The 21,449-nt window shown below is 44.8% G+C and overlaps 2 protein-coding genes across 8 annotated transcripts in view; one reads left to right on the forward strand and one right to left on the reverse strand.

Annotated features, from left to right (window-relative positions):
- The window catches only part of WDR33 (WD repeat domain 33), a 110,578-nt gene extending 98,827 nt beyond the window's left edge, over window positions 1-11,751 (forward strand). For 4 of the 7 annotated variants that reach the window (XM_005202212.5, XM_059876316.1, XM_059876338.1 and 1 more), the window contains 5 exons: window positions 2,480-2,918; window positions 6,957-7,120; window positions 7,229-7,321; window positions 8,224-8,439; window positions 9,061-11,751. In XM_005202212.5, coding sequence (XP_005202269.1) covers window positions 2,480-2,918; window positions 6,957-7,120; window positions 7,229-7,321; window positions 8,224-8,439; window positions 9,061-9,290 — 1,142 coding nt within the window. In that variant the 3' untranslated portion in view covers window positions 9,291-11,751. Of the gene's footprint in view, window positions 1-889; window positions 2,454-2,479; window positions 2,919-6,956; window positions 7,121-7,228; window positions 7,322-8,223; window positions 8,440-9,060 lie in introns of those variants that run through there. The other 3 variants (NM_001206078.1, XM_005202213.5, XR_009491064.1) reach the window with 3 other exon arrangements.
- A 716-nt stretch (window positions 11,752-12,467) lies between these two features.
- SFT2D3 (SFT2 domain containing 3) lies at window positions 12,468-15,240 on the reverse strand. The gene has a single exon (XM_005202239.5). The coding sequence runs from the start codon at window positions 15,213-15,215 to the stop codon at window positions 14,574-14,576; it is 642 nt and encodes a 213-aa protein (XP_005202296.1). The 5' UTR covers window positions 15,216-15,240; the 3' UTR covers window positions 12,468-14,573.
- Between the last annotated feature and the right edge of the window lie 6,209 nt (window positions 15,241-21,449).

The following is a 21,449-nucleotide window of genomic DNA, read 5'->3' on the forward strand; positions in this document are numbered from 1 at the left end:
AGGAATTCAGTTTTAGCAGTGTTTCTAGTATTATCCCTCCTTCCCCTCAAGTTGTGTCAGGCAGTGTTTCCTGGTGGCATTGTTCTGTACCTTTGAGAGGACGAAAGCTGTGTTCCAGTGTGTTGTGCCCCAGGTTGTGGATACTGTGAAAAGCAGAGTTAAGAATTTTCAGTGTAGGCTCTGTGGACATTAAGAATCAACCCTGAGTATCAACAGGGGGCACGTGCAGGAGCCACCATCTTGTTTTGCAAGGTGTTCAGCTCTCCCAGGAGTGTGGGAAGAGCAGGAGTGCAGTGGGGAGGGGCAGCGGCTGGAGGCAGTTAGAGGGTGGGGCTGGGAGGGACGTGGATGGATGGAGTTGCTGCCTTTTCACGGAGGAACACACCAGAGAATCATGAATATCGTGGAGACATCACTGCAGAGAAAGAGACCCCTTTTCAGTTGTAATTGGCTAAGCCCACAGCACCTTGTAGTACATGTGAGGTTCTGCCCAGATTTGATCAGATTAGGCAAAGTCCTTGTCAGCATATTCAACCCCGGGGCTTTGGGAATTTAAAGCTTAGCTGTGAATTTATGCGATTTGTTAGAAATAGGAAGGGAGAGGTAAAAGAATTAGGAGAATGTTTCTTCTAGTCTTACCAAGTGGAAGTGGTGACCACCAGGGAAAAAGAAAGCATCAAGAGCCAATCTCTGGATTTGGGGACCCTGAGAAAAGAAGTCTGTTACCCACAAGGTACAGCCATCAGCAAACTGAGAGCCTGCCTCTCTCCCTCTCCCCTACCTGTGTCTGTCTCCACCTACTTCCCTTTCTTCCTCGCTCTTCCCCTTTTCTCTTCACTGCCCCCCAACCCCCACCCCTCTCCTCTTCCTCCTCTCTTTCTCCTCCCAGGGACCAAAGGGAGAAGGGGGAGCCGAGAAGGTGGCCCTGCCATCCCCCACTGGATTAACCAGCGCCGCCGCCCGCTCACCGGCGGCCACATCCCTTCTTATTTGTAGTGGTGGGTTTCTTTCCTTGGAGGAGCCAGGGTACTTTTAAGCATGGTAGAGGTAATGGGAGGATTGTTATTCATGGGTAAGTCCAAATGGGATGTGTTCAGCTTCCTCAGGTCAAAGGTCTGCAGTGTCTGAGGTCACACCACTCTACGTGAAGTCAGAGAATGAGCCATTAGCTGCAGGATCACACTGGGAAGTGAGGGGCTGTTTACCAGGAGGAAATGAGCCTTGAGGTATTTGAACAAAATGGCAGCTTAGAAGACACTTTCCTCAGCGTGGGAGGACTGGCTTAATGGAAGGAAAGTAGGCAGAGGGGATGGAAAAAGCTAAAGAGAAGAGACTTGTCTAATGATGTTTTTAGAAGGAAAACACTTCTCATGGTGTATTTTTCTACTGAGATTTCCAAGTTTTTTACCCATGTTGAATGATGAAGAGGAATTGAAATGGCTAAGAGAAATGAGTAAAAATGAAAGAGGAAGGTGTTGGGAGGGTAAGGATTACGACTGTGACGTAAGGAAAGGAAGTTTGTCTTTATTGCTGGGAAAAAACAGTAAAAGTCATGAGCTGGGAAAGTGCAGGGATGACATTTTTAGAAGTTAGAAGCAAGAGTGTCCGTTTAGCTACGTACCTTAAAAAAATATTTGATTTAAATTGTATGTTGACAGAAAAGAGATGCACATTTACAATGGCTGCAGTCATCATTCAGTAGCCAGGAAAACAAACCCCTTTACAGTTGGGAGATAAACAAAGTGTAATTGGTCTCTTTCCATTTTTATTCAGTAACTATACAGCATATATTAAAATATTTATTAAAAGAAAGCTTTAATTTCCAAACACTGTGAAGAATGGTGATGATACTGTGATGAAGAATCCAGAAAAAGTGTTTATATAAACCCTGAAACTGAAGGACAGCAGGGCACCCAGCAGTTATTAGAGAAGCCCATGCTTCCACGTATGCTACAGAGGATTTTGTTAAGAATCAAAGCATCAGCTAACAAATCAGGTTAGATGGACTAGGAGTTAAAGGAAAGACCTCAGGGCAGTGTGGGCCCAGTGGCCCTGTGGTGGGCTTTGCAGGCTGTTACAAGTGCAGAGGTGAATTTGTTTACTTGGCTTCCTGGCCGAGCTTCAGCATGAGTTCCCTGGGTGTGGAGCAGTGGGCCCAGCAACACTCTGAAGGAATGGGGGCAGGAAGGGAGGCTTATCCTTATACCTGTGATGTTCTTGTGTTCTAAATGAGCCTTCACTGCGGCTGTTGAGTTGCTTAGCCAGTGAATTGATGAAGTTGAAATCTGTATCCCCAAACCCTTGTTCTTTTCATTATATGATGCCTTAGAGACATTTGTCTCCTAAGTACGCTGGGAACCAAGGAGGGAAAACACTCTCAATAAAAGACTGCATTCTGAAATTTTAAGATGCTGAAAATCAGACCTGTGTTGACAGGACTCCTGGAAGACAAGGTAAACATCAGTTTTGTTTCCTTTAGGTGATTCGCGCGGCCCTCCAAACCATCACATGGGCCCAATGTCAGAGAGGCGGCACGAGCAGAGCAGCGGCCCTGAGCACGGTCCCGAGAGGGGGCCTTTCCGGGGCAGCCAGGACTGCAGGGGTCCCCCTGATAGGCGTGGCCCTCACCCCGAATTCCCTGATGACTTCAGCAGACCAGACGACTTCCACCCTGACAAGCGCTTTGGCCACCGGTTACGAGAATTTGAGGGGCGAGGAGGCCCTTTACCACAAGAAGAGAAGTGGAGGCGTGGGGGCCCTGGGCCTCCATTCCCCCCTGACCACAGGGAGTTCAGTGAGGGGGATGCCCGGGGTGCAGCCCGGGGCCCCCCAGGGGCGTGGGAAGGCCGCAGACCTGGAGACGACCGCTTCCCCCGGGACCCTGAGGACCCGCGGTTCCGAGGGCGCAGAGAAGAAAGGTGGGCCAGACACTGTATGGGTCCATGTCCTCCTCCCTGGAGCTTCCCGTCTGTTCTGTCCACATGGATCTCTCTCCTCCTTCACTGGGGGAAGAGTGCCCTCCCCTCTCTAGGTTTTGTGTTTAGACCTAATATGCCTTTTAACATCTGTGTGGTTCTTTATTATCTCTGCAGTTTAGAAATCTTTTTGCTTATTTCTTGGTCCTTTTAAACAGATGGGTGGGCCTGTGTACTATAAAGTTACTTGGATTTGAATAGAAATCTCCAGGTTCTCTTGGTTAGAATGATGAAATATGAGACATCTAGACAGAGAATAAAGGAATTATTGAGTAGATAGTTTTTGTGTAATTGCTTAAAGATCTTAACAAAATGCAATCAAGCTGAAGAATAATCTTGCTGTTCAAATAGGCTGAGGTCAGGCTTGGACACTTGACTTGTTTGGGGTAAAAAAAGGAATAGAGGAAGTAGGGAGTAAAAAGAATTAGTGAAATCTCAAGTGAGACTCAAAATAATCAATGATAATAATTATTTGCTGTGTGCCAGATGTTACTTCATTCAGTTGTTGCCGTGAGTTGTGAGTTTAGGTGTTACTGTCAGCCTGCACAGGTGAGGGATGCCACTGAGAGAGCAGTTGCTTGACTTTGGGAGGTCCCATGGATGGTACGTGTAAGAGCAGCTCCCGGTCTGGCCATCCAGTTGGCAGAGCCATGCTCTGCTGCGCAGCACCCCTGTCTTCCTGCCGCAGTCATCTCTCCCACGTCTTTTCTCATCACTCTATGATTGTTGCTAGTAGGTAATTGAGGTGAAGGTTGGTGATCTCCGTTCTCATGGGTATGTTAGAAAAGAGTGGCTGATAACACGTCCAGGGAGGGTGAAACGGAGGGGTCAAGGGAAGCAGCTCTTGGAGGGGAGTTTTTAATAAAAAGATTTAAGAGCTCACTAAATGATATCCAAGAATTCACTCTTTGAAGTGGCTTTTTATGTCTGCAGGAGCCCCATTTCCAGTGGCCTTGGCACCAACATAACGTTCACTGATTTCTTGAATCTCTGTCTGTGCACAGTTTTAGATTTTACTCTGTTTGTGTTTTATTTCATTTGTCAGTGACAGCCCCACACCTAGACACTGTGCTGTTCACAGTTTGTACTCCTCTTCTGACATGCCAGGCGTATCCTGCTCATGTTGTGCTTGCTTTTTCCTTCGCCAGGAATACAGTCTCCTAGGTGTTTGTGGCTCACTGCACTTGGATCTTTCTTCCTGTCCCTTTCCTCTGCTTTATGTTCCTCAGAGCACTTAGCAGTCCTTGACATGAAGTGATATATTTATCTGTGTATCACTTGTATCTCTCAAAACCGTGGCACATTCCTGAAGGGAGGTCCTCAGAGCCTAGCGCAGTAGTGGTGACGCCCTGTGGGTGCCCAGTGACTGTTGAATACATGAATCTGTTACAGAGGGAGATATATTTTAGAGGGGTCAGCTTGTTAGCAGATACACTACTCAGCTGACAGATACGGACTGAGGGGTTTCAACAACAGGAATTGATTTTTGTCACAGTCCTGGAGGCTAGAAGTCCCAGATCAAGGCCCAGCAGTGTAGGTTTCTGGTGAGATTTTTCTTCCTGGCTTGCGTACAGGCACCGTCTCCCCTTGTCCTTGCGTGATGGAAAGAGACTGAGCAAGCTCTTTGTGGTATCTCTTCTTATTAGAGCATATATCCCATCATGGGGCCCCACCTGCAGAGCCTCATCTAACCTAAATAGCTCTCAGAGGTCCATTTCCAAAGTCACTTTGGGGGATGGAGCTTCAGCATATGAATTTTGTGGAGGGGACAAAAACATTTAGTCCGTAACAGGAACTATTTTCTAACTAGGGCAGATTAGATTTCCTCTGTCCTTCTGTAGTCAGAGCAGTTGTCTAATGGATGCCTGGATAAGAGAAGAGTCCTGCCATGTGTGGGGACTCCTCCCTGAATCTGCCTCGGGGGAGGAGCGCCCTCTGCTGACACTCCTGCTCCACTTCTCGCCCCTGTCAATTCTGCCCTCACCCTGAGTGGTAAATTCCCAGCATCTGGAGTACCCCTCCTTGGCTTGCAGGAGCACGGCTCATTAAGTTACAAAACAGGTGTTAAGAACACATCTAGATCGTTGGAATGGTGGAGTGAAACAAGGAAAGCTCTTTACAGTAAAACAGCAAGTTACAGATGCAGACTTAGAAAATCACTTATTTTAAGCAACCAGTGTCATAATTAATTCAGGGAAGGATCCTCAGCAGATACGGAAAGCCATCATCAAATAAAAGGATTGTGGAGAATCCGTATATTTTCACACTGCCCAGGTATCACTCCACAGATTACTTAATTGCAAAGGAGAAAGTGGACCTTTACAACAGTGAAATTTGGTTGCCATATCACTTTTACATCCTAAACAGTGAGACAGACTGGCATCACTGTGAAGGTATAAGAAGTTTTACCAGAAACGTTTTACCTGAATCTAATCATAGGAAAATCAGAATTCAAATTGTGGAATGGTATGTAAAACCCCTGTATGGACCCTTCAAAAATGTCAAGGTCTATTCCAATAAAAATTAAAAAGTCAAGGTCACAAAAGATAAAACACAAGACGGGGACTGTTGTAGATTAAAGTAGACCAAAGAGATGGGACCGCTGAAAAACAGTGTATGATTGAAAACTATAAAGACACCTGTAACGGACATTTTGAGGACAGAGAAATTAAAATTGGATTGTGTATTAAACACTATTACATGTTATTTAGAATGATAGTAGTGTTGTTATGTAGGGGAAAGTCCTTATTCTTAGAAGAAATCTACTGAAGGATGAAGAGGTGAAGCATTATGTCACAGCTGGTTTTGAAAAGGCTTAGAAAGTGAATTAGTAAATAGATAGTGAAAAGACAAGGTTTGTGTGGCAGAATCTTAAGAACCGATTAATGAATTGTGGTGAAGAATGTCTGGGCATTTGTTGCTCTGTATGAAATTTTTCAAAATGTTGGAGTATAAGATAAACAAATGGAAACTCGGGAGAAAGCAGAAGGCCTGGTGGGCCCTAAGCCCTTGCCCCTCTCTGATCCTTTCTCCAGTTTCCGTGGCCTCTCTTGGTTGCTCACGCACCTTTCCTACTGGCAGGCCCCTCTTTCTGCTTCCTCACAGGCTTCTGCTGCAGCTCTGGCACCCCTCATTAATGGTCCTGCTTCAGTAGCACTCCTGGCCCACTTAGTTTCCCAGTTCAGAATTCTTGAGAGGTGGTGACATGGTCCACTAGCCCAGGCATGAGATGGTCACCTTGGCAGTGGTGAGCCACCCACAAACCAGATGCCTTCCTGTCCATCGGTCAGGTGTGGCTGGGGCCACTGGTGCAGGTTATGGCCCCTAGGCCTGCCCCTGAGTAGAGAGGTGGACCAGGGCACATGGCAGAACAGATGCCCCCAAACAAGTCAAGTACAGTGAGTAGGCATGATCTCTAGTGATCTCTGCCCCCTCCCCCCGCTTTTTTTTTCTGATTATGTAAGCCATGTTTATATATAAAAATGTGAATGGTAAAATGAAAAATATTTGGGAGGCAGAGGTAAAGAGCCTGCACTGAGTGTCAAAACTGGCTGAGTTTAAATCCCAGCACTTAACCATGTGTCCTTAAATAAGTGACTTAACTTCTCTGAGTCCTGTGTAAATAAATACTCAAGGGTAGAATAGTCACTTTCATAAGGTGGTTGTGACGATAGAACAAATGAAATAATACACTGTAAAGCACTTGGCATGAGATAAGCACTTTAAAAATGCTCACTGTTATTATTCCTAAAAGCCTAAAAGAAAATTAAAATAACCCCACATTTTAGTACATTGCCCTCTTGCCCGTATTTACCTGCCATATTATAAAATGGGTACTTTAAAAAATACTTAATTTTGTTTTGTTTTTCTCTCATTCAACATTGTATCATATTTCCTCACATAATTAGGCTTTTTTGAAACATGAACTTCGACCTACAAGGTATTCCATTAGATGGATATGCTGTTGATTTTCCCTAACAGCTTCAGAAGAGGAGCACCCCCAAGACATGAGGGCCGTGCTCCCCCCAGAGGAAGAGATGGCTTTCCTGGGCCCGAAGACTTTGGACCAGAGGAGAATTTTGATGCTTCTGACGAAACAGCCCGAGGAAGGGATCTCAGAGGTCGAGGTCGGGGTACCCCCCGAGGTGAGCTGAGAACCATGGCTCTGGGAAGGACAGGGATGAAGAGTTAGGTGGTTGTGAGCACGCCTGGAATAGTCTGTGACTGTGGTGGTGTTTTGTTTCACTGTGTAGGAGGAAGGAAGGGTTTGCTTCCCACTCCTGATGAGTTCCCTCGCTTTGAAGGAGGACGGAAACCAGACTCCTGGGATGGAAATAGAGAGCCAGGTAAGGCAATAGAGCTGCTTGTGCCTTAGGGTTGCTCTGACCGACAGTTCTCAGAGTGTGGTCTGAGGACTCTCCCAGGGGTCCACTGCATTCTCTCTTCAGCAGCTCACCTCTCCCTGGGAGGCTGGGTTGTCTTCATATCTTTAACCCACAGTGTGGACTGAATGCAGGAGCAGGTGGGGACTTTCTCCTGCTGAGCCAGATATTAAAGAGATTTGTCAAAATGCCACTCTTTTCACTAAACAGTTTTGTTTTTGGAAAATATAGTTAAATGAACGAAAGTTTTCTCAGTCTTAATTTCTCACATGGCAGATGTTGTTAGAACTCTCATAAATTAAATCTATTTGGGGTCTTCAATAATTTTTAAGAGTGTGAAGACGTTCTGAAACTAAAAAATCTGAGAATCACTTTTGTGGACCTTCCCAACTCCTCTTATTTTAGGGGGTGTGTTGATTCCTAATCTTGACCTTTCTGTGTATTCATGATGTCACTGGCCTACGGCGGGTATTTAGGAAATGTTTCTTGCGTGAATGAATATTTGTTTTCAAGTTGCTGCTTAACAGTATAATTTCTGTCTTCTTTTGATCACATTGTACTTTAATATGGGGTTCCCCAGTGGCTCAGCGGTAAAGAATCCACCTGCAATACAGGCGATCTGGGTCAATCCCTGGGTTGGGCAGATTCCCTGGAGAAGGTTATTCTCCAGGGAATCTGGAGAAGGTTATGGCTACCCACTCCAGTATTCTTGCCTGGAGAATCCCATGGACAGAGGAGCCTGACGGGCTAGTCCATGGGGTCGCAAAGAGTTGGACATGACTGAGCAGTTGAGCATGCGTGAACGTACTTAAATATAATGGGATTGTCAGATTCTTAGCCTTGTGGATCTGTGCTTCCTATTTTAGGGCCAGGACATGAACATTTCCGTGATGCTCCCCGCCCTGATCATCCCCCTCACGACGGTCATTCCCCAGCTAGCAGAGAACGGTCCTCTTCTCTCCAAGGCATGGACATGGCATCTTTACCACCCCGAAAGCGCCCCTGGCATGATGGGCCGGGAACCTCTGAGCACAGAGAAATGGATGCCCCAGGAGGTCCTTCTGAGGATCGAGGAGGCAAAGGTAAGTGAGGCTGGTGATTACAGCTTGGGAGCTGTGGGTGCTACAGCCCTGCCAGGAAGGCTTCAGGGTTACTGGAAGCCCCATCCCAGTGTATGCCTGTTCTGTCTGTCCCTACTGGGGCACCCCACACTGGGGTACTAGGGGTCCTTTACCCTCCAGGGCTTAGACTGCAGAGATACATGTTCCCAATTGTGGTGCAGCCAGTGGATGACTGCAAGCTCAGTCTCTGCACAGGTCTCCTCCACTTGCTTCCAGGAGTGCCTGGTTTGTTCACGTTTTCCACTACGGCTCTTTTTCAGACTGTCCCAGCACTTTCTCTGCTGATCTGTGAGACTCTTGCTCTGATTGGCAGATGTGCTCTGGTAAAGACTGCTCTGAGCCCTCGGGGCCGTTGTCAGGGGCAGGGAGGATTATCTTCTCTCAGGTTCTGTGCCTTTGTTTTTAGAAGGAGCTCTGCTTGTGGCCAGAGTCACAAAGACTTTGGGGAACATGGTCTGGAAGTGGTTTTCTTTTCATGGGGGCAAATGTTGCAGTGTCTGTCATCGTAGAGTAAATGTTTGTACCAGGAGTTACTAAAAAGTTGAAATAAAAGTCACATGTAAAACCACTGTTTCATTTCAGGCCGAGGGGGCCCAGGACCTTCTCAGAGAGTGCCTAAGTCCGGACGTTCCAGCTCCTTGGATGGAGACCACCATGATGGATACCACAGAGATGAACCTTTTGGGGGCCCTCCAGGCAGTGGTACCCCTTCTAGAGGGGGCCGGAGTGGCAGTAACTGGGGTAGAGGGAGTAACATGAACTCTGGCCCACCAAGGCGAGGAGCTTCGAGGGGGGGTGGGAGGGGTCGGTAGAAGTTGGGGCTCAAACCCCCTAGGCCTCTCTGGACAGTATTTAAGAGCTTCTGCGGACTTTCCAAGAGAAAGAAAAGGAGACCTGCACCGTGTGGCCCTGAACTCTCTCTGGGCAGCTGAATCCCAGGAGCCCCTACCGAGGTCTTCAAGATGAAGAGACTGCTGCTGGCGACCCAGAGTAGCTGGCCTTGTTTTGTCCTGTCCACCCTCACTGCCCGAAATCCCACATGGGTTTGTGAAGATAAAAGCTGGAATCTTTTTTTTTTTAAGTGTCACAAGACATGGAGCACCTCCACAAATTTAAGTTCATGTCCAATCGAAAATTTGTTTCTATATGTACAGTTGTCAGAGAAAAAACATTAAGTTGTTTTTGTATGAATACAGAATGTGATTTACGCAAGAATTAACAGAAAACAACTAGTCGTCAAGTGCTTGCCTTAAGGAAACCTTTAGTTTCCGTCGCATCTGGTCTGCTGAGAGGTGTACAACTACTGCTTACATTTGTGAACATCCTTGATGGGAATCTCTAAGTCATCTAAATTAACTCATCTGTGAATTTTGTTTTTAAACAAATTCTTATCTAGCCATTCTGTCACACTTACTTTTGTAGCATAGTGAAAAATACTTCAAAACTATAATGTGGTTTGAAGTTAGATTCAAAGCCTTATTAGTTAGACCTGCTGTGGCAAATGGAAAATTATACACTGAAGAAAAAAAAAATCTGGATGTCCAAGCAGAGGTCTCCCTTGGCTGCATCTTCTAGTAATTACACCTTAGCCTTGAGTTGTTTTTTTCTGATTAGAGGAACATAAGCTAGAAATCATCTACACACACCTTTTGAATACTGTAAATCATTTCAAAATGGTTTTAAGTTGAAAAGGAATGGATCAAAATCTTTCTTAAAACAGTTCTGCAAAATTTAAATAATGTCTTCCTCTTCCACACTAGCTCTGTGGAAACACCAGTGTTTAAGGCGGAGGATTGTTCAATTAAAAGTGAGCCAGGAAGGTCTCATCCACAACAGATTCTTTTAGTTTTAAATGAATAGGACAGTTGGCCCACTTTGAATTGGAAGCCAAAAGTTCAGTTTGAGATTACCCCAGGATACTTTCTATACTGACCCCTTACTTTGTTTTTATAAAAAGTCTTTTTTATTCTTCAAAGGACATCCTGTGGTCACCCTCACTACTTCGACAACTTCAGCTGGGCACTGGAGACAAGTTTATTTGACAAATTTAGTGGTGCTGGAAAGTGTCAGTAGTTGCTTAGAAAAGGGATATTGACATAGTTGGCGTATATAAAAACTTCTAATTGGTTCTCCACTAATTTAAAAAATGGTAAAAAGCTAAGTTGCTTATGCAGATAAAATGTTTACCACACATAAACACTGCCTTTTTTAGGGTGTTAGAACCTAGAGGCTTCAAGAGATTTTCTCTTTACTTTGCAATTTGAAACATCCTATTTATCAGCACCTTGCTCTAAACACACCTATAGGAGGCTCAAGATTGCTTTAGGTTTGTGGATATTCTTTATTTGCCCTCTACTGCTGCTAAGTCGCTTCAGTCATGTCCAACTCTGTGCAACCGCATAGACGGCAGCCCACCAGGCTCCACCGTCCCTGGGATTCTCCAGGCAAGAACACTGGAGTGGGTTGGCATTTCCTTCTCCAATGCATGAAAGTGAAAAGTGAAAGTGAAGTCGCTTGGTCGTGTCCGACTCTTAGCAACCCCATGGATTGCGGCCCACCAGGGTCTTCCATCCATGGGATTTTCCAGGCAAGAGTACTGGAGTGGGGTGCCATTGCCTTCTCCATGCCCTCTACTGGTATAGCTTAAAAAGAAGTTGTAATCAAATTCCAAGAGGATAAAAAGGGATCCAGAGCACAAAACCATAATAGACAGTTTATTGTTGTTCAGTTGGTAAGTTGTGTCTGACTCTACGATCCTATGGACTGTAGCATATCAGGCTCTTCTGTCCTCCACTGTCTCCTGGAATTTGCTCAAATTCATGTCCATTGTGTCAGTGATGCCATCCAATTATCTCATCCTCTGTCTTCCGCTTCTCCTTTTGCCCTCAGTTTTTCCCAGCATCAGGGTCTTTTGCAGTGCATTGGCTCTTCATATCACATGGCTGAAGTATTGCAGCTTCAGCATTAGTTTTTCCAATTCAGGGTTGATTTCCTTTAGGATTGACTGGTTTCATCTTACAGTCCAAGGGACTCTCAAGAATCTTCTCCAGCCCCACAACCCAAAAGTATCAATTCTTCAGCACCCAACTTTCTTTATGGTTCAACTCTCACATCCAGACATGACTACTGGAAAAACTATAGCTTTGACTATACAGACCTTTGTCAGCAAACTGATGTCTCAGCTTTTTAATATACTGTCTGGGTTTGTCATAGCCGTCTTTCCAAGCAGCAAGTGTCTTTTTGGAGCCTAAAAAAATAAAATCTGTCACTGTTTCCAATTTTCCCCCATCTATTTGCCATGAAGTGATGGGACAGATGCCATGATGTTAGTTTTCTGAATGTTGAGTTTTAAGCCAGGTTTTTCACACTCCTCTTTCACGCACATCAGGAGGCTCTTTAGCTCCTCTTCACTTTCTGCTATTGGAGTGGTATTATCTGCATATCTGAGGTTGTTGATATTTCTTCTGGAAATTTTGATTCCAACCTGTGATTCAACCAGTCTGACATTTCACATGATGCTACGCTGCATGTAAGTTAAATAATCAGGGTAACAGTATACAGCCTTAATGAACTCCTTTCTCAATTTTGAATCAGTCTGTTGTTCCATGTCCAGTTCTAACTGTTGCTTCTTGACCTGCATACAGGTTTCTCAGGAGACAGGTAAGGTGGTCTGGTAGTCCCATCTCTTTAAGAATTTTTCAGTTTGATGTGATCCTCACAGTAAAGGCTTTAGTACAGTCAATGAAGCAGAAGTATATGTTTTTTTGGAATTCCCTTGTTTTTTCTATGATCCAACAGATGTTGGCAATTTGATCTCTGGTTCCTTTGCCTTTTCTAGAGATTAGGCTCCTTTTTTTTTTTTTTTTTTTTCTGAGACTCATGTGCTAAAAACTTTATCATAAGATTTTAAGGCTTTAACTCCAAAAACACTACCTCAGTAAGCAGATAACCAGGTTGCATTTTGAGAATGAATTCATTTAGAGAAAACGGAAAACTCAACATTTTTATTACTTAATGTATATATCTGCATTTTAAATCATCACTGTCAAAATACATACAATATATTGTGCTTTGAATTTTATAAAAACAGATTTCCTGACAGTGAATTCTTGGGAAAATGCTGGAAAAACAATTTTTAAAAATAGCATCAATATAAAAATGGGCTAAATGCGGTAAAATCTTCAGCCTAAAATTTAGAACTAAAATACAGATTTAACTAGGGGTTAGAGAAAGCAGCCAGTGGTACACTTTCCAGTCAAAAAAATAAAGCATTCCCCCAAAACAGTGGATTTGCTTTTACAAACACCTAGTAGTTGTGCCTCTCGAGGCAGGTAACCCTGTTAACTGATGGGGGGAAAAGCAGGCTTCTTTCAAAATAAGGGGGTAGGAGTAAGTGCCTCTCCAGGCAGGTAACCCTATTAACTGGGGGAAAGCAGGCTTCTTTCAAAATAAGGGGGGTGGGAGTAAGTGCCTCTCGAGGTAGGTAACCCTATTAACTGATGGGGGGGAAAGCAGGCTTCTTTCAAAATAAGGGGGGTGGGAGTAAGTGCCTCTCGAGGTAGGTAACCCTATTAACTGATGGGGGGAAAGCAGCCTTCTTTCAAAGTAAGGGGGGTGGGAGTAAGTGCCTCTTGAGGCAGGTAACCCTATTAACTGATGGGGGGGAAAGCAGCCTTCTTTCAAAGTAAGGGGGTGGGAGTAAGTCTACTTCAGCGACCACTTGGAGCAGGGCTTGTTGGACACTGATCAAGACCTATAAATATAAATTTTGAGGCTGGAGGAAGAGGCAAAACTCTGTTGCCTGACAGCCTGTTTAAGCAATGCTAATCCAGTCCCAGGAAACAATTACTTTCAAGTTGTTCTCAACCTTAGCAGAAAAAGGAAATCATTTGGGAAGCTTAAAAAACAATACTGATGCCAATCTCCCCCTCACCCCACCCAGAGATTCTGACTGAACTGAAATTTGACTCAAGTAACTCTCATGTGAACTGAGAACCACTGGCATAGGATTAAAACTTCTTAAATACAGTTTACTTCCCAGTTAATATGTAGCTAGTGAAAAAATGTTGTTTTATTTATGGACTTAACCAGAATACTGAGCCCATTCTTTCTGGAAATAAATTAAGGTAAGTCCTAGACCAAGGTGCTAAATCTAAAAATGAAGAAAATTTGGCAATTAGGTATGAAAAGCACCTTACATTCCATTAAGATCAGAATATCAAGTGTAAACTATGGTTCAAAAGCACATCATAACATTAGGAATGAAAAACGACCCTGTAGAAATCCACGGTTTCCATCCAATAGGATAACTGGATGTGGAATTATCTTCCTGTCTGCCAGGCATTTCCTTAGCTGAGTTCTGTCCTTGGACCTCTGAGCATTTACGTGCACCTTACTGGATACCATGCTTCTTGGTCCATGGTTTCCTTATGTAATGCAGAACCAGCTGTCCTTTAATTTTATAAGACCTCATGTTAACAATTTCACCAAAATAAGAGAAAACTGAGATAAACCGTATTAACTAAAGCACTTGAAAAAATTACAGTGGCTAAAGTCAGCATTTAATCTGCTAACTCCTATGGATACACTCACGTTGAAGAACAAGGGGAAAATCTTCCAAAAGCGAAAGAAAGCACGTTTAGTGGAACTAAGCTACTGCGATCTACCCCTGGGTTTTTTTAGGTGACAAAACGTGAAAGACAAATCCGGGAAAATAAGGGCAGTCAATCAAAACGGAAAAGCTATTTCCTCTTTTTACTGAGTGTAATCTAAGACCACGGTTAACGCAAAAACAATTTATCACTAATATTCATAGCGTCCTATCACCAATTCAAAACAAAATCTGGTTTTCACAGCACTTGCTGCCGAGTGTAGCACAAAATGCAGAAATCGAGGAGCTTCCCAAACTCCTTGTGTCTCAGTTTACAGTTCGCTGGCACAGTAAAGGAGCAGCTTCTACCCCGTGCGGTCTGGGAACGGACAGGCGCAGTCCTTGGTTTGGCTGGCGGTGGGCCTAGAGCCGGTTGTCCGTGTCCCCTTGATGGCGCATCCTGGGGACGGATTCTGCGTCCTTCCGACGGCGCGGACCGCGGGCCTCAAACGGGGAGCGCCTTGGCGAGGGCGGCGCCCGGGCCCAAGCGCCCGAGTGTGATGCGCAGAGCGGTGCCCGCGCCCCGAGGAAGCACGCCCAGCAACGCGGCCAGCAGTGCGGCCACTTGTGCGCAGGCGCCCAGCGCTGTGAGCAACGTACTCCGCAAACACAGCGCCGCGTATAGCGTCACGCCTAGCGCAAACACGTAGAGCAGCGCGGGCCGCGAGGGTGCCTCCTCGCCGCGTAGCAGGCGTCCACACGCTGCGCCGCCTCGCAGTAGTGTGCCTCCTGCTAGTGCCAACGCCGAGCCCAGCGACCACAGCAGCGCGAACTTCCGGGCGCGCAGCAGCAGTACAGGCGCGTAGAGTGCGGCCAGGCCGAAGCAGAGCGCAGCCAGCAGCAGGCACACGCCACTCGCCGCCAGCCGCTGAGTGCGCGTCACGCTGGGCAGGCACGTCTGTCCCGCCGCCGGCTCCGCGGGGCTCTGTGTCCACGTCCAGCGCAGGCCTACGCGGCTGAACCACGCCCTGGCCCCCGCCGCGGACTCCTTCGCCTCTCCCGCGGCGAGCAGTGGCTCCGTGGCCGCAGGGCCGCCCGCTTTCCCCTGCGCCAGATATTCCTGCAGCTGGCGGTTGAGGTCCGCCATGTTGGATGGACGCTTCCGCGAAGTCGCGAGGTGGGGGGGGGTGCAGCCTCCCACTTCCGGCTCTACTCGGTCGGCTTTGGAAACTGCTCGGACCTCGGGCGGCTGTTAGTCCGCCGGGACGGAAGGGGCGGGGCTTGTGGTTCCACTGCCTACGTGGTCTCGACTGGCACTTGCGCTGAGACCGCGGCTGTACCCCTGCGTGTAGCATCCGGACACCTTCTTCAGTGTCCGCTGTAGGCGCGGACAGGGCTTGGGTGAATTATATTAGCATTAGAAGTTAGTTGAGGGGCGTGAGCTCGTGTGGCTATAAATGAAAGAAACTTGTGTGTCTTGACTTTACGGTTATCAGTATCGTGATTCTGTGCTGTAGTTTTCTAATATTTGGCCATTGGGGAGAAATGGGGAAAGGGTACACGGTCTTAAACTATGCTAATCTATAACTTAATTTTTAATTTAATGTTTTAAGAAGCTCACGCTTCAGGTCGTAAGTGGTTTCTTTGGGAATGCTACAGAGCTGAAGCAGAGTTAACCGCCCACTCCCACTGATGTGCTTCTCTTCTCTTACCCGTTTCAGCATAGGTCTGGCAATATTGTTTCAAGCCCCAGGTCATATATGTATATTTTTGGCCCACATTGTCATGCTTCTGATGCACCTCCGGGTACAAGTTTCCAGACCCATCAGATAATTCTGAAGCGCTTGTTCACGGCTCGGTTAATTTCTGATCTTTTTTCAGAACCTCCTTGAAGTTCCTTGGCTTGTTATGTAGGTCACAGCCATCTGGGTGTCTGCTAGGACTTGTGGTTTCCCTGCTCTCTGGTTTCTGCTTGGCTAATTCCTGTTCTCAGACATTCAGAGTAAGCTGCACCTCTTGTTGTTTACATCTCTCACTGAGGTGCACTTTCTCTGAGTTCTCATCTATCCCAATTGTGAAAGTTTATTTGTTCAAGGCAGTGCCAGCAGCTTGAGGACAAGTTCTCTCTTATCTCCCTTTTCTTTGGACCTGGACAGCAAAGGCACTCAAACGGACGTTGACCTGATTGACACAGCTGTCGATTTGAGTGCAGTAAAGCCTTTGTAGATGTTGAAGCCTTCGGTTGAAAAACCTATTTTTAAAGTGTCTATTGTGAATTTAAATATGATGGTATGGAAGTCTTTGTGATGTAGAGTGCAACCCAGTTAAGTACTACAGCAGTGTATTCTTGTACAGATCTTTGATTTACTTGCCCCAGAAGCACTGGGAATGGGAGGCAAGGCTGAGCGCTGTAGGCTTTCTTCTGTCGCTGACTTTGGAGGCACTGCAGGAGAAAAGAGGGTATCTCCCTGTATCTGTTTCTTTTGTCTGTACTAGCTCCCCTCACTCCTTGGTACTGGCTTCCCCTGCACAACTCCAGCTGATGACTGGTGACCGTCCTTTGTCCTTTATGACAAGATAAGTATTAATGATTTCCTGCTGTTGTCATGTCTGACTTTTCAGTTTTCTTGTTACCTGTGTAACCAGTTTTCCCCTATTAAATTACTCCCTTTAATACTTTGTTTTCCTGGTTGGATCTTGACTGTTGTTACTGAACAAGCAAACTTGGTTCCACTTGCCCAATGTGCAGCAAAGCCAATCTGCTGACCCTGGATTGCGGTGGAGGAACGTATCGTGTTTATTGTAGGGTGGCAAGCGCCTTGCTCACATGACCCGAACTCCCTAATGGCTTTCAGGGACAGGTTTCTGAAACTGTGAGGGAGAGGGTCACAGGGTGCAAGGTCAGCTCATACACAAGTATTGTTGATTAGTTGATGGTGAGGTAACTGGGTGATATGGGAATCTCAACTGCCAACTTAAAAAAAGTGCATAATGGGAGAGTTGTGAATGAAATTTTATTTCGGGCAAAATGTGAGGACTATAGCCTGGAAGACAGTATCTCAGATAGCCCTGAGAAACTCTTCCAAAGAGGTAGGGTGAAGGTCAGTATATATGTGATTTTGCTGAAGGGGAAATATGGAAATAAGCACATATATATATTTTTTTTTTGCAAAAGGTTTCTTCTAGTCATGAGCAGTTGTCACCATCTGAGTGCTTTTCTAGATATGAGAGGACACAAGAATTGGGCTCATAAAATTGGCTCCTGAAAATATCTACCTGAAGACCTGTTCTGCCAATTTTTCCCAGAGCGTCAGTTCAGTTCATTTGCTCAGTCGTGTCCGACTCTTTGTGACCCCATGGACTGCAGCACGCCAGGCCTCCCTGTCCATCACCAGCTCCCGGAGTTCACCCAAACCCACGTTCATCAAGTTGGTGATGCCATCCAACCATCTCATCCTCTGTCATCCCCTTCTCCTCCTGCCCTCAATCTTTCCCAGCATCAGGGTCTTTTCAAATGAGTCAGGTCTTCGCATCAGGTGGCCAAAGTATTGGAGTTTCAGCTTCAACATCAGTCCTGCTGATAGCCTGCTTCATTTCTGCTCTCCACCCTGAACTCCTTTTAGGGAGTGTTGGAAATCAGCAGCTGCAGCAGCACCCACTTTAATCCTTGTAGAGGTGGATGGCAAGTGCCAATGGTAGGTGCCAGTTTGTAGTTAGGGCCCCCTCATGGTAATAAATTTGTTCATGCTTTGAGAGGCATTTTATGACCATTTTGTCCACTGGTGCTAGGAAGGCTTATTCCTGGGTCTGGCAGAGATTTTGCTGCAAGGCCACTCAATATGCTATTATTGGACTAGGTCTTATAAACAATAGCTAAAAGTAATGTTGGATCATCTGTCTGGCTAGTCTGTTATAGTCCAGGAAAAAATTCCCTCTTGTAGCATCTTCCTGTATCAAGAATCACTCTATTACAGTAATTGATCTCATATGGAACCATATATTTGATCAGTTGCTTCAAGTTGCCTAGTCATTATATTTATTGGAAGCTCAGTCACACAGTTGGTAATATAAGGAACAATAGTCTTGTAAAACAGGCAAAATACAAATAATATAGCTAATACATTAATTAGAATTATAAGTAAATATTTAAGCCAAGAACTTCCCATGCCAAATCAGTTTTTCAAGAGATCGTCAAGACTAGGAAGTGGGTCACTTAAGGCAGAAATGTGGTTTCTCATATGATTCATTAAATGTGTTAGAGGATTCATCAGGTACAGGTTTCAGTTTGAGTTATGGCACAAGTGCCTCCCTGAGCTGCTGAAGGATGTCAAATGTCATGTGGTCTTCTAGCACTTTTCTCATTATAGAGACAGAATTCGGTAGACTAATAGCCTGGTTCAGTTCATTTCAGTTTGGTCGCTCAGTTGTGTCTGACTCTTTGCAACCCCATGGACTGCAGCACACCAGGCTTCCCTGTCCATCACCAAACCCAGAGCTTAATTAAAGTCATGTCTATTGAGTCGGTGATGCCATCCAACCATCTTATCCTCTTTCGTCCCCTTCTCCTCCTGCCTTCAGTCTTTGCAGGATCGGAGTCTCGTCCAGTGAGTCAGTTCTTTGCATTAGGTGGCCAAAGTTTTGGAGTTTGAGCTTCAGCATGAGTCCCTCCAATGAATATTCAGGACTGATTTCCTTTAGGATGGACTAGTTTGATCTCCTTGCAGTCCAAGGGACTCTCAAGAGTCTTCTCCAAAATCACCATTCAAAAGCATCAATTCTTCACCACTCAGCTTTCTTTATAGTCCAACTCTCACATCCACACATGACTACTGGAAAAACCATAGCTTTGACTAGACAGACCTTTGTTTGCAAAGTAATGTCTCTGCTTTTTAATATGCTGTCTAGGTTGGTCATAGCTTTTCTTCCAAGGAGCAAGCATCTTCTAATTTCATGGCTGTAGTCACCATGGTGGTGATTTTGGAGCCCCCCCCAAAATAAAGTCTGTCACCGTTTCCATCGTTTCCCCATTTATTTGCCATGAAGTGATGGGACTGGATACCATGATCGTAGTTTTCTGAATGTTGAGCTTTAAGCCAACTTCACTCTCCTTTTTGACTTTCATCAAGAGGCTCTTCAGTTCTTTGCTTTCTGCCATAAGGGTGGCATCATCTGCATATCTGAGGTTACTGATATTCCTTCTGGCAATCTTGATTCCAGCCTGTGCTTCATCCAGCCCAGAGTTTCTCATGATGTACTCTGCATATAAGTTAAATAAGCAGCATGACAATATACAGCCTTGACGTATTCCTTTCCTGATTTGGAACCAGTCTGTTGTTCCATGTCCAGTTCTAACACTTGCTTCTTGACCTGCCTACAGATTTCTTATGAGGCAGGTCAGGTGGTCTGGTATTCCCATCTCTCAGAATTTTCAACGGTTTGGTGTGATCCACACACTCAAAGGCTTTGATGTAGTCAATAAAACAGAAATAGATGTTTTTCTGGAACTCTCTTGCTTTTTTTCTATGATCCAATAGATGTTGGTTTCTGATTTGGTCTCTGGTTCCTCTGCCTCTTCTAAATCCAGCTTGAACATCTGGAAGTTCACGGTTCATATACTATTAAAGCCTGGCTTGGAGAATTTTGAACATTACTTTGCTAGTGTGTGAGATGAGGACAACTGTGTGGCAGTGTGAACATTCTTTGCTTGGTTACCATTATTTAAAACCTCTTGAGTGAATTTTACTAAGGCTTTGGTTTGGCTGATTACATTCTCCAGTCCTGTTGAAGAATGTAACATACTGAAGGCGCAAAAATAGCTGCTAAATAATCATACCAGTGAAATACAGATTTCTTGACTTGTCAGGCTCATACCAATGGTAGATTGGTTGTTATTGGGCTAGTACTAATGGTAAATCGGCTGGGGTCATCTCTAAATTGTTGCGTATATGACCCTGAGTCCAGGGAAGTCCTAGTGTTCATCTTCCTGTCTATCCCAGTGCAAGCCCATGGACTAGTATCACAGATCCAATTAGACACAGCCCAGTGAATCCCTGGTCATCTGACCCATTTGGTTCCATACCAGTCACTATCTCTAAGGGCAATAATATGTAGGCATTGTTCATAAGGCACCCACCCAAATTTCCTAATGTTACGAGGATGACCATCCTTGGTACCATTTAATTTTTCCCACCAGAGAGGAACTTTTAAACTAAATGACCATAGCCATAGTGTTAACTACAAAAATCAATCCCATAATTGTGGGAGGTTTCCTTCTAATAAATGGGAAGTTACAACTTTTAATTGAAACTTAGCTTCTTGTTCTGATTGAGCTTGAGTGACCCTAAAAGAAAATTCATATATATGGCCAGGGTCAGAGCAGGTATTATTAACTGGCCAGGTGAGAGGATCCCATCTAGTAATATCAAGAGTAGCCTGAGCTTACTTTCTTCTAAAATCAGTTTCCTAAGGGCTGGCCAGTCAGTGCCTTGGAAGTGAGAAATTCACCAAAGTAACCAAGAAGTACTAGACATAGGTAATTGGCAACAAACCCAACAATTGGATTGATTTTGAAAACTAGCATAGGATCATGCCCTTGATAGAAAGACATTTGATCTGTATGTAAAGGTTGAAGAAGTTAAGAAAACATAAATGATCATACGAATCAGGTCCAGCATCTTGGGTAAGGTGTCTGCTGATGTCATCTTCTTGTCTTGGTGTGAGTGTAGTTTGTCCTTTGAATGTTGTTTTAAAGTGAGCTTGAGGTCAGCAGGCCTCTCTATAGACCAATCCAATGTGGAGGCCCTTTTTAAGTGAAAAATAGGAATCCAAGAGTCAGTTCCCTTTAGTTTTGTTGCACATGAGCTAGTTAAGAATGCCTGGTAAGAACCTTCCCACCCGGCTTGTAGTGAGTCCTTTAAATGATATATTTGCCAATATATATAATCCCCTGGTTGCAGGGGCATCTGATCTTCATCCAAAGGTAGATTATTGAGATAAGCTTTAGAAACAAACTTAGAGTGTCCTTTTAATAATTCAATTTAACTTTATATCAATATAACTTAACAGCAAGGAATTATCTGGGAGGTGAGTCTAGTAAGTACAGATCCCCATTAACAAAATTGGAATTTAATATTCATTGAAACATACTCTTTTTCTCTCTAAAATTACCCTCATTTTTACCAAATTAAGGCTAGTTTGCCAAATAAGTCTGGTCTCAGTAAACTTGGCCCTATTTACATAAGTATGCTTGGTCAGATAGACATTTTGATTGCTGAAACTTATAAGAACTCTCGGACTGCACTTTTTAAAAGATGTCTCAGGGTTAGGAAAGTCACACCAAGGCCTTGTCACAGATTTCGACAAACAGATTTGGGTGAATTCC

The sequence above is a fragment of the Bos taurus genome, chromosome 2, assembly GCF_002263795.3.
Source record: "Bos taurus isolate L1 Dominette 01449 registration number 42190680 breed Hereford chromosome 2, ARS-UCD2.0, whole genome shotgun sequence".
In the NCBI taxonomy this organism is placed as follows: Eukaryota; Metazoa; Chordata; class Mammalia; order Artiodactyla; family Bovidae; genus Bos; species Bos taurus.

Bases quoted from the DNA above. Each gene is read 5' to 3' on its own strand.
- SFT2D3 (XM_005202239.5), bottom strand. From the start codon at position 15,215: ATGGCGGACCTCAACCGCCAGCTGCAGGAATATCTGGCGCAGGGGAAA.